Here is an 11,810-nt window from a genome sequence, read left to right on the forward strand (position 1 = left end):
TTACTAATAGCCGGTAGGTTTAATGTTTTAATGGTTTCATCACTACCTCTTGCTCAGGAAGGTTCTCAGCAATCTCGTTTTCATCCACGTCTTCTCCGCGCTCGCACTTCTCACGTTTGATCTTCTGGATACGCTCTCTCTTCACATTTCCAGCACTGATCAGGACACTCTTGAGAGCTCGGAGGCCAAAGTCGTAGTGAGACTGTGAGGAGAGTTGCTCATCGCACAACCTGGCCAAAAATCACACAGGCAACTTCTTGAGTTCACAAGTACACAAGGTCCACCAGGCTACTCTACTGCATTCTAGTGAAAAGGCCAAGATCCAAAGTACACATTCATCATCAGAATGCCCGTAAAGAACTTTAACCAGACAGCAATCCAAAAACACTGCTAACATGTAAATGTTCCTGCATCAAACAAAACTTCAAGGTTTCCAACATTACTTGAAAAAGGGGACGATCTTTTTGGCGAGGGTCTCAGCAGTGCGGAAGCCCTGCGAGTACAGCATGACCTGGGCGATGAGCTGGCGGTCTGGTTTGGTCATGGCCAAGCTGCGGAACAGCTTCTTCAGGTTATCGGGCAGGTTGGAGCGGCCGGCGTAGCCAGGGTTCATGGTGATGAAGATGGCCATCTCGGGGCTCACCTTCACCTGTTTGTTCAGCAGCTCAGTGGTGACTGGCATGCCTGAAAGAACAAATGTATTTGTTTACACACCACTTTGGTAATGTCTAAACAACCCCCCCACCTAATTTTAGCCAAATTTCTTTGGCTTCGTGTTGAAATTATGACATTTAAAGTTTCAAATAAAGCAAAAATTCTGGTGTCAGGATAGTGAGGATCTAGGTACATACTGCGATCTCGGTTGGGGTTGCTGTGCTCCCTCAGGGCCACCTGGATGTACTGAACCTGCTGGGAGACGGCTGACAGCATTCTCTCCTCCAGTCGGTTGAACTCGTCAAAGCACCCCCAGGCGCCCACCTGGCACAGGCCGACAAAGATGCGGCCCATCGCCTGAAAGGGAAGAGGACGTGGCAGGTTTGTTACTCTGCTCAGGTAAGCCCTGCGTGACATGGATGTGGTACAATTTAGTGAATTGTCAAGAGTCGGCCTGAGCGGCTGAACCTGTTTAAGTGCCACTTCAGTGACAATGAAACAATTACCTGGAAGTCAAAGGTTTCATCACAGTTGAAGACCAGAACGAAGCGTCCCAGCTGGTGGCCGAGAGCTTTGACGGACTCAGTCTTCCCTGTTCCTGCCGGGCCTGGTAAACAGCAAGGAAAAGGTCAGACGTTCGTCCCAAAAACACTATGCAACACCAAATATCCGTTATGCACTGACCGAAGGGAGATCCTCCCAGTCGGGCCTCCAACGCCTGGGTCATGGTGAGGTAGCAGCGATCTGTGAGGGGGGTCTGCACCAGCTTCTCCTGCACACCCAGGTACTCAAAGCCATAGTTGAACTTGGCATTGGCCATCTGGATGGAGAGCTGCTGCAGCACGTCCGTCTGCTTGGGGTCAAAGTAGAAGCGCATCTGACTCAACCACTCAAAGGACTTGGGGTTGTCGATCTTGTTCTTGATGAGGGTCCTGGTCACATCCCTCTGGTGGACCAGCTCAGTGATCTAAACAGAGAAAACGCAAAGAGGGATTTTAGTCACTTTAAATTGCATTTATTTAAAAAATGTTGGACTGCGCTGACTTAAGTAAAGTACTTTGCATATCCAGTATTACTAGCAAATCAAAGTGCACACACACACACACACACACACACACACACACACACACACACACACACACACACACACACACACACACACACACACACACACACACACACACACACACACACACACACACACACACACACACACACACACACACACACACACACACACACACACACACACACGGTTTAACAGATTTTACTAATATTTTTGGGGAGTAAAACCAGCACTCACCAGATGTTCAAGCTTCTTCCTACGTATAGGTGGCTGCTCCATCAGCACAGTGTCGGCAAGCAAGTTCAGTGTGGCCTCTACGTTGGTCAGCACACCCTGCAGAGGAGCCATGTTCTCCCCACCTGAGATTGTGGTCAGAGCATTCTCCACATTCTCAGACCAGTCGATCTGAGCGGACAGAACCACCAGCTGGGCCTGTGGTTGGGGAAAAATCATTTGTAAGGTCATCCAAACCAAAACATTAACTGAGTACATTAAAAGATTTTATTTTAGTATGCAGTTACCTGGTATCTATCAATCCAGTTGATGTATGTTCCAAGGTCAATGCCGGTGCCTTTGTTGAAGGCTCCCACTTCAGTGACCGACTCTGCCAGTAATTTGGCCAGTGTGACCCGCATCTCCTTCTCCACCAGGGTGAGCCACTCGTTAATCTTTGGGTGTTCCGTGATGGACACTGGTGTCTTGTACAGAACCTACAAAGAACATAGTAAATGAATTAATTACACTGTTTAATGCCTGGGAGATTATGTATTTGATGTTTTTCCTGTTTATGTCCATCATGTAAAATCAAATCAAATCGTGAGTTTCAGCCATTTTACCTCCTCTCCCTCACGGGAAGAGATGCCCAAGACCTCACTGTTGTCTTCATTCAAGAGGATGCTGGACACACCAGCAAACATCTTCTTGAAGTGCTTTTGCAGTTTGGCCACATTCTTGCTGTTGCCAATGATCTCCAGCAGGTCCTCATCACCAACAAAGTAAAACCTGGAGAAACAGCTTAGTTAGATCACATGAATCTGAAAGGCTCTTGGCAAAATCAAAATACAAAGCCGAAAAGGTCACCGAACCTAGGGAAGGATGAGCGCTCTCTCTCCAGATATTCTCCCAAAGCCTTCTGGATCTTTCCAAGTAGGTCTGCCAGCCTCTCCAGTGATCTCTGAACTCCCTGGATGTTCAAGACATCCATGACTAGAGGTGACTTGGTCACCTTCTTCATCAGAGCCAGGAACTCTGTGCTAATACTGCAAAAATAAGCATCCAAAAAGTTCAGAACAACCACTTTTTTAATACAAAATCAACTGTGACATCTGTGAGATTTTTTTTGTTTGTTTGTTCTCATTAAAAAAAAAAGACATTTCTTCACCTCTGAAAACGTTGTGTCTCCACAGGCAGAAGATGTTTGATGTCTGCACTGCCAGTGAAAATGCCCTCCAGGTAGACCCAGCGCCTTTGTACGTCTATCCAGACATCAAACAAAGCCATGATGCGGTTCAGTTTGTCTTCCCAGCTCAGGGCATCCTCTTCAAACACCTTTAGAGAACAGAAGTTAGAGAGGCCAGTTCATACACATTTCTCCTACATTCCCCTTTCCTTTCATGCCAAATTCCATGATCCCTGCGAACATATAAAACCGTAAGTGTCCTACCTTGTAGTATGGAGACAGCTTCATGGCAGAGACACTGTTGATGTGCTCCTTGACTTTGTTAAACAGGTCATCCCATCCACGAATCAGTCGGCACTTGTTCTGATAGTTGACCAGGTCAAGCTCATACGAGTTCCACACTTCTCGAATCTAAGAAGCACAGAGAAAAAACGTAAACACATTGCAAAAACAAGCACGGTCACAGTTCAGCATGAAAAAAATTAAAAAATTAAAAAATAAGCTGAACCTGTTTGAGGAACTCTTCAAGGGCCATCTCCCCCTGAGCCACCAGCAGGACATCCTTCACCACCATTTCATTCTTCTGCAGGTCCACGTCCCAGATCTGCCCGAGAGTCAGTTCTGACAGCACCCAGTTCACATGCAGGCGCTTCATCAGCTGCTTCCAGTGACGGTCCTTCAGAGCTTCAGACTTCAGTTCAATCACCAACATGTTCACCTGTGAATTCCAAAATAAACCTACACTTAGAAAACATCTACAACCAAGATGTCATATATACTTTTGCTACTACTTAATTCAATTAATAGAACAGTGGGTAGCTACTAGCCTTCATATAGCCTTTGAGCAGCCTCTGTACATATTCGTAGGAGGCATACTGTCGCAGACGTGCAGGGAAGTTCTTCAGCTGGTTCAAGAGGGCATCTAAACTTTGTCGGAGCTAAAAAGAGAAAGTATTCATAAGCAAGAGAAATGTAAGGCAGCTTATATGAAACTCATGACAATCGTTCTGTCTTACCTTACGTGGCTGCACAGACACCCAAGGTTGTTCTTTCATTTGATCGATCTGTTCCCACACCTTGGAGAGCTCGGACCATACGCCCTTTAGATCCTGCAGCTCCTCTAGTGCAACCTACAGAACAACATGGAATTACATTTCAGTGAACACTTAAAAGCAATTCACGACCACCTTCCACAGGATGCACAGCTTGCAGGAGCAGACCCAGCAGAAGGCCGCTGATGGACATGGAGCCCACCTGCACCCTCTCCTCGCTGCCACTCAGCAGGCCAGTGTCCGTCAGCTCCAGGGCTTCCTTGGCTTTGGCACATTTCTCTCGGTCGTCCTTCAGCCGCCCAAACTTTCCTTCGTATATGGTGAGGGACTGGAGGGCTTCTTCAGGGCGAAGGCTTCCCTAAAATTAAGAAAGAAAAAGCAAAAACCTTGATTGAGCTTCTTTTAATTCTGCATTATTATTAATTTTCTAAGTTTTAACATCCCTGCAAAATTCTGAATGAACTCACAGCCACTGGTTTGGTCTTTTCCCAATCTGTGAGCAGATCTGAGGTGCGATTCTCTACAGCACGGTCTTCCTGGACAATCTTCATCTGCAGGTTGGCCACTTGCTGCTGTATGGCAGTGTCCTTGCGCTTCATGATGTCGCTGAAGGCACCCCATTCTCCTTCTATGTTGTCAATGTAAAGCCAAGACGGAGGGAACTGGAAGCGTTGCTTCTCCAGAAGACGCTGACCATTGCGGAAGAGCTAAAAAGCACAACAGAAATCAGTATCTGTGCTAATGTATCAGAAATGTGCATAAAGTCAGATATGATTATACTTACATCAACTTGCTTTTCAAACTGCTTGATCTTACGTTTGAGGGCCTGTACGTAAGTTATGAATGTCACAGCATCAGAAGTGCTGGCTGTGTCCACTGAATGTTGCTCCAGCTCTTGGCGAGACTGAACAGAACATTAAAACGAATGGATAAAGAACTGTAAACAAGATAATCAAAATTAAAGTCCTCAGAGTACTGAGACTCATTTATATACCTTGGAGATTTGGGAGTGGAAATCCTGCATGTTGTTGCCTAGCATCTGTCCAAACTTGCTGAGCACTTCCTTGTGCCAGGAATCATACTTCAGGTTAACCTTTGACTGGACCTGTGTTGTTAAGGGGTAATTAAATGAATAAAGCAGTATTGGTAAACGTGTTGACAGTAAAGTAAAACACTGCAGGTCTAAAATTAAAAACATACGGCAGTTTTGAGCATTTTTACCTTGCCATAATCTATTATCACTGGACCAAACTCCTTTCTGGTTTCAGCATTGTCAAAGGTTCCTCTAGCCTTGCGGATCTGCACTAGCAGAGCCTGCCACTTGGTGAGGTCTTCACCCAGGCGATTATAGATGTTCTCAGGCTGCATGTCCCACAAACACTGGTACTGCAGCCAAACCTTAAAAAAGATGCCAAAATATTTTAAACATCCATCTTTGTTGAGACATACAAAACACTAATCCTCATGGGTCTGATGAGAAAGAGGACCATTACCTTGACGTACTTCTCAACCTCAGAGACATTTTCCTTGACTGCATTGTATGCCTCTTCCAGACCTGCTGGTCCGTCAGGCATTCTTGTTAGAGCATTCCTGTAAAACTTCTCCTCCTCAGACAGTTCGTAATGGACACCGACCTGTTAACAGGTGAAAGGTCAAGTCATTTTATACACTTCACAAGGCAAAATCTAATCAATATACAATTCAAAAACTGGGGGGGAAATTATATTTCTACTGACCTGGTATCTTTGACTCTGTATCCTTGGTAGAGAGAGAATGACCATTTTCCAGGAAAACATTTCCTGGTAGAGCTTATAGCGGCAATCTTCAATTGGTGGATTCAAATAGATGACTTGGTTTGTAATCCTCAACTCGTGGACCACATTCTGAATGAGACAGAAAATGGCAGATACATGCTAGGGTGATGATATGTTACAGCACATTATATGATGGGCATTGCACTTCAAGTAAGACCAAAGATGTGAACATTGCTCTAAATTCTGTAACCTCACCTTGATTTTGGGCTCTCCTCCAGGCTTGTGGCTGACTTGTGGTGCTTCAGTGTCCATGTCCACATCAGCCTTGTCATCCATCTGTCCTCTAAGGACTTGTGTCCAAGCCCTGAGGCCAGCTTGCAGGCGAACTCCAAGAATGCGTTCGATCTAGAGGATAAGTATAAATGGCGAAGAAAAAGTAACTCACAGTGAAAACCGTCAGTCACATAAATACTGGAGCATTTGTACATTTTCTCACACTTTACGTGAAACTTACCTCAATGTCCAGTTTGTTAACCCAGATGGGCAGATTTGAATAAGAATGCAGATTCAGGTCATCAACAGCCTTTTGGATGCGGTTGAGGATCTCTGAGAAGGTCTTATGTTCATACATACAAGTCTCAAGAGAACGAACCTCCAAGTCAATTTTCTCTTCAATCAGCAGAAGGTCATCCACCTGCAGACAAAAACAATAGTTTAGCCTTTTGCTCTAACCTTAAACTTAAACACCATATGCATTACTTGGCACTTATAGTTTTAGTGTTGGTGAAATTGGCTTGATTTTGGTATTTTGTCTTTTTGATGATTTTGATGCTAAATGTGCGTCTTAGAACTTAGCCTTGTAAGAGGTAAATGTTTTAGCTCCATCAGTAAATCTAAAACCAGCTTAAAACAAAAACGCTTCCAAAAGCCATTTTAAACTACTCTGAATGCTGAATAAAATGTTTAAATGTGCCATACTAAGAGTATTCCTTCAATGTAGTGTTATAATCAATTGTGGAACGGAACAAACCTTCTCTTGGAAGTTAAAGACGGTTTCAGCCAGGCGCTGAACATAGGGGTCCAGTTTGTAGGATTCCCAGACTAGAGCAATGCCTTCTGTGATCAGAGCCTGAACTTCTTTCTTCAAACCAGCTACCAAAGGTGAAATTGAGATTCTCTCCTCCACCTTTTCACAAGTGCGTTCGTAGGTGCGCACGCTCTCAATGAGTGAAATGGCAAAGGGGTAGAGTTGGTTGGCCTGGTGTGCTTTGTTTACGATGGCCAAGGGCACACGGAAGCTAAGCCATTTTAAGTTACGAACTTCCTTGGACAGAGTGATGATCTCTGGCAAAAAGTTGACTTTGAGTTTCAGCATGGTCCCTGTACGCCCACGGGCACGGCTGCTTTCAATGGTGAAGATACGGCCCGACACACCAAGGTTACGCTGCTGCACTTTGCGTGCCCAGTCATCAAAGATCTCCTGGGTGTTGAGCTTGGCTCGAAAGCTGTCTCCGTCTTGCTTCAGCTTAAGTCCCTCCACATGATTCTCCCAACCTTTCCCAAGAACATCTTCCACACGCTTCATGTAGGCCGTCAACTGTCGGTCAATCTGCTTAGCCCAGATTATGGAGCCAGAGACAGGGGGCAGGTCACGCACGTGACTCATCTTACAAGACTGACTCTGAGGGTACTGCACTTTGAACTTGTCGTGCAAGGACTCAATGTCGTCCTTCACACGCTGGATAAGTTGGGTTTGGTATTCGCGAATGGCTCCCCGGATATGTGGACGCACAAAGAGAGCATTAAAGCGTGAGAAAATGCGGAACATCTCATTGGCGTTCTTGGCGGTGCCAAGTTGGTCACGCAGGCGGGCCGTGATACGAGTCTCAACACGGTCAATGCGTTCATCGTATCGCTTCATTGCAGCTTCCCAGGCCTCCATTCCCTCCTTGGACACATCCAAACCGTCTACCTCCTTCACGTTCTCATAGGCCAGGTTAACTTCTTCAATGGCATTAGCATCAGCAGCATCAAAGAGGACTTCAGTCACTTTAATGTCAGGGGTCTCTACGGTCTCACCCTGGCCATGCTGAGGCACTGCAGAAACCTTTAAACAGCACACAGAGAACAATGGACGAAGAAATAAGACTGCAGGCCAACCAACAAGTTACGGAATATTTTGCAGTCAAAGGAAAAGTGCAAAACTGAAGTACCTGAGGTCTGAGCACACGGACAATGACGGCTCTCAGCTGTTCGTGCTGTCTCCTGAACCGCCTCATGTGATCCAAACGGGCCTGCAGCTTTCGGTGAGCAGGGCTTAGACGCCAGACCATCTTGAGATTTTCCTCCCTCTTCCTCTTCACAATGTCCCTCAAGAGCACCTGCAGTTTCTCATACTCATCCTCCCATGTCTGGAACACCTCAAAGCAAGCCACCATTACCTGGTAAAAGAGGAAGAGGAGTTTACCAACAGGCACAAACAGGAAACAATATCTGCAAAAGGTCAACAGCTGTTCTACTGGCATTTGGTACCTTCTCAAATTCCTCATAGGCAACATGCATTAGCTTGCGGGTGCCCAGCACTTTGAGGAGCTGTGAACTAAGGTCACGGGAAATGGCCTCAACCAAGCGCAGGGCCCGCTGAATGGGATATTTGGTGTTTCGGATCTTGCGGAGATGTGTAAAGATGGCCACTAGGGCCTGACGAATTTTATCCAGCTCGGTGGCTGATAAGAGATCGTTGAGTGGAAAGTCCTTCATCAGAGGGTTGTAGTCATTCACTGTCTCCACAGCCTGTTTCAGACCTGAGATAAAGCCACGAAGAATAACATGGTACAAATGAAAACAAACAAACAAAAAAAAATTACAGCAAAACTAACAGTTATACAGAGGTTCTCTCACCGGTATCTGTGTCGAAGCTGACTGTGGCATGAAATCGTTTGCCGTGTTTAAGAATGTCCAAGGTGAGCAGAACCTCTGGACTCTCCCTTTTTTCCTGAATGCGATTGAGAGCACGTTCAAGGTTGAGCCAGAAACTGATTTCCTGGAGAGCTGTGCCAGACGCAGGGTCTCTGTCCAGTTTCGTCACCTACAAGAAAAACAGTAAGAAATCATTCACAGACATGCACTTTAGATAATCTGATTCAGGGGCGATGCTAGGGTATTTTTAGTGGTGCTAGAGCACCACCGTGAGGTTGCTCAGCACCCCCTGGCTCAACACATTTTTTTAATATTATATTATGCAAAAAACTTGCTCTGCACCTGCGCAATACTTTGGTATTGTGCCTCTGTGAGCACTGGGGGCTGGGCACCCCTAAAGACCAGATCCTAAAATCGCCCCTGATCTGATTCACAATGCCAACAGCAAATGTTAAGAAATGACCAAAATTTGCCAAAGAATCTGAAGAAGCACAGGAATAAAAACGCCATACCTTCTGGATTTCTCTGATCCAACGGTTTACTCCTGACTGTAGTTGGTTAAGGAAGGTGGGGTCCTCTACTTTGTCACCAAAGTCCGTAACTTTGGGCTTCTCTCCCCGTTCGTAGCACTGCTTGGCTATGTTGGTGATGATGGGATGAATGAGAAGACTGATCTCTGGAATCTCTATGTTCTGCTGCAGATGCAACAGTCCCATCTCAAGTTCTGCAATCTTTTTCTCCACAGAAGGAGCCATTTTGTCTCCATCCCTGAATTGAGGAAAGGAAATGCTCTAAGTAATTGGTGGACAGTATGGTACATCAAATGCTGTGCATGGTTGCAATAAGGAATACTGTGCCACCATCTAGCCTTCACCATGATTTTCCTAACCAGTTGATATTACCTGTCAGCTTTTCCAGATTCACGGATGTATGATTTAAAAAAGGGAGCCACAGCATTGCTGATGAAAGAATGCAATGTCTCGTAAGGAGAATCTTCACTGAGGGTCAGGACTCGGACTTGGGTTGAGATGGGCTTGTCTGCATCAATGACCCCAATCCTCTTAATTAAAGCCAAGCTGAAGATAAAAAGTAGAGTATGAAGTCAGTCTCCAGATACAGATATTATGGTCAACAAGATGTAATTAGGCCACTTCAAAAGGCAATTATTTAATGAACAGCTAGAACAGACAATCAAAACAATACCTGTTTGATTTAATCCCATAGTGTATATCAATGCTAACGCAGTACGAGATGCATTCCTTCTCCTCCTCTCCCTCATCTCCAACATCCTCTGAAAGACAAAAAAAAAACAGTTGAATAAAAACAAACAAGCAAAGAATAATTAATTTAAGATGAATCATCATGTCAGCAAAACACTACAACTACTTGCTAAATGATAAAGTGCTTCACACTGGTATAGTCCAGTGGTTGACTGGTGTAGTCATAGTGATTTTAAAATATCTTGTGCATGCATACATGCATTAAAATACTGATTGGATACTCCAAAACTATATGCATGTGCAGTGTTTTGTCTTGGTCTTAAGCTCCTCCCCTTTCCCCAGAGCTGCTGCAGTCCCCGAGGGACCCAGAGTTTCCAGGAGACAGTACGCTGTGCACAAACTGTCTGACAATTCTCATCAGTGAGTATTTGATTTGTAAAATCGGATTTCTTTCTGTAAAGTATTCTTGTGTGTCAGAAAGGCACTATATAAATAATGAGAACAATAATAGAACATTTTATTATAAAATAATCTTGGAAAACCAAGTGAAACTTGATCTGTGTCGATTTAAGATGGTGATTTGTCATTGTGGTGCATCATGTTAAAGTGAGGTCATTACTGACTGCTGTAACTATCTATATCTGCACGGAAACAAAATCCCTTATTCAAATTCCATTTGCACAAAAAGGGCTTGAGTTCTGTAACCTCTGAAAATAGAAGTCTAACCTCGCTAATAAAAATATATCCGAGTTGAAGTTACATTAATGAGCTAATGCCGACAACACGAATTGGAAGAAGCTTGGCCAATGAGCAAACGGATGAAATAGAGACACGCCCAGCCTGGCAGAGACACGCCCAGCCTGGCCCACTAGAGACATGACAGCTAGCTCCTGATCCGCTGCCTAAAGCAGGGGTGTTGGTCCACAAGTTCTAGAACGGCAAATAATTACCCAGTTCGTGGTTTTCAGTGCATTCAGTAAATGTCAAACAAAGTGTGTTTGGGGGTAGAGGGGGAGTAAAAACAAATAAAACACATGGCTAAACAAAGTTGGACCTCAGGTGAAGCTCATGACCCACTGTCTACACCCAAAACTAAATACGGGACAAGTTCAAAATACAGCCATCTAACTCTGTAGTTACCATAGCCAAATAACTAAATCGTTAAAACATTGCGTAGCTTAACTGGCTGCGTTAGACAGAAGCATTAGGGCACCAAAGCTCTATGCGGCGAGTGAAGATAGCTGGGCAATGATGGTGCAGATTAGACACGCTCACTGCCCGACGAAGAGCCCACTCAACCCGTGAAAGAAACGTATCTGACCTTTCAGACAGCTCCGTTCAACCAAGATGGTGTGAATCTGAGGATCTGACAAAAATTTCTTCATCTGCTCGACCGAGCTTTTCTCCTCCAGGGCGGTTTCCAGGGAGGCCGGCACCTCGCCGCCATCTTCCAGGAGCAAAGGCACAAGTTTGCGAATATGCTTTTGCAGAACCGACGTGTCCGCCACCGTTTGTACCGCAGCGGACACCTCCATGGTGCCGCCGCCGTCGTCGGCTCCTCCGCCGTCGGACATTTTTTGTAGCAGAACGAGTTGCTGTCAACTGTAGATTTATTTTAAAGATAAAAATAAGGAAACATGCGCTGTCACAGACTTCGCCACATCACCACCAGATTATGAGTGAAGAAGACCGCGGATGTAGGGCAAACGAGCTTGTCCGGAGAATTTATTTGTGCAAAGCATTCTG

At 45.1% G+C, this 11,810-nt stretch overlaps 1 protein-coding gene across 2 annotated transcripts in view; it reads right to left on the reverse strand.

Moving 5' to 3' along the window:
• Nucleotides 1–11,770, reverse strand: part of dync1h1 (dynein, cytoplasmic 1, heavy chain 1) — a 30,000-nt gene extending 18,230 nt beyond the window's left edge. For both annotated transcript variants that reach the window (XM_076977647.1, XM_076977646.1), the window contains exons 1-31: nucleotides 11,386–11,770; nucleotides 10,048–10,135; nucleotides 9,747–9,920; nucleotides 9,357–9,612; nucleotides 8,827–9,013; nucleotides 8,458–8,729; nucleotides 8,139–8,366; nucleotides 6,956–8,032; nucleotides 6,440–6,619; nucleotides 6,181–6,330; nucleotides 5,908–6,054; nucleotides 5,665–5,805; nucleotides 5,393–5,569; nucleotides 5,166–5,276; nucleotides 4,956–5,075; nucleotides 4,639–4,878; nucleotides 4,374–4,529; nucleotides 4,136–4,249; nucleotides 3,947–4,057; nucleotides 3,628–3,837; nucleotides 3,384–3,530; nucleotides 3,102–3,268; nucleotides 2,806–2,979; nucleotides 2,557–2,722; nucleotides 2,242–2,430; nucleotides 1,958–2,152; nucleotides 1,339–1,621; nucleotides 1,161–1,261; nucleotides 852–1,011; nucleotides 444–684; nucleotides 47–230 (exon numbers count right to left, since the gene is read on the reverse strand). In XM_076977647.1, the coding sequence (XP_076833762.1) occupies nucleotides 47–230; nucleotides 444–684; nucleotides 852–1,011; nucleotides 1,161–1,261; nucleotides 1,339–1,621; nucleotides 1,958–2,152; nucleotides 2,242–2,430; nucleotides 2,557–2,722; nucleotides 2,806–2,979; nucleotides 3,102–3,268; nucleotides 3,384–3,530; nucleotides 3,628–3,837; nucleotides 3,947–4,057; nucleotides 4,136–4,249; nucleotides 4,374–4,529; nucleotides 4,639–4,878; nucleotides 4,956–5,075; nucleotides 5,166–5,276; nucleotides 5,393–5,569; nucleotides 5,665–5,805; nucleotides 5,908–6,054; nucleotides 6,181–6,330; nucleotides 6,440–6,619; nucleotides 6,956–8,032; nucleotides 8,139–8,366; nucleotides 8,458–8,729; nucleotides 8,827–9,013; nucleotides 9,357–9,612; nucleotides 9,747–9,920; nucleotides 10,048–10,135; nucleotides 11,386–11,638 (6,399 nt within the window). In that variant the 5' untranslated portion in view covers nucleotides 11,639–11,770. The remainder of the gene's footprint in view (nucleotides 1–46; nucleotides 231–443; nucleotides 685–851; nucleotides 1,012–1,160; nucleotides 1,262–1,338; nucleotides 1,622–1,957; nucleotides 2,153–2,241; nucleotides 2,431–2,556; nucleotides 2,723–2,805; nucleotides 2,980–3,101; nucleotides 3,269–3,383; nucleotides 3,531–3,627; nucleotides 3,838–3,946; nucleotides 4,058–4,135; nucleotides 4,250–4,373; nucleotides 4,530–4,638; nucleotides 4,879–4,955; nucleotides 5,076–5,165; nucleotides 5,277–5,392; nucleotides 5,570–5,664; nucleotides 5,806–5,907; nucleotides 6,055–6,180; nucleotides 6,331–6,439; nucleotides 6,620–6,955; nucleotides 8,033–8,138; nucleotides 8,367–8,457; nucleotides 8,730–8,826; nucleotides 9,014–9,356; nucleotides 9,613–9,746; nucleotides 9,921–10,047; nucleotides 10,136–11,385) is intronic.
• Between the last annotated feature and the right edge of the window lie 40 nt (nucleotides 11,771–11,810).

Source organism: Brachyhypopomus gauderio, chromosome 17 (genome assembly GCF_052324685.1).
Source record: "Brachyhypopomus gauderio isolate BG-103 chromosome 17, BGAUD_0.2, whole genome shotgun sequence".
Taxonomy (NCBI): Eukaryota; Metazoa; Chordata; class Actinopteri; order Gymnotiformes; family Hypopomidae; genus Brachyhypopomus; species Brachyhypopomus gauderio.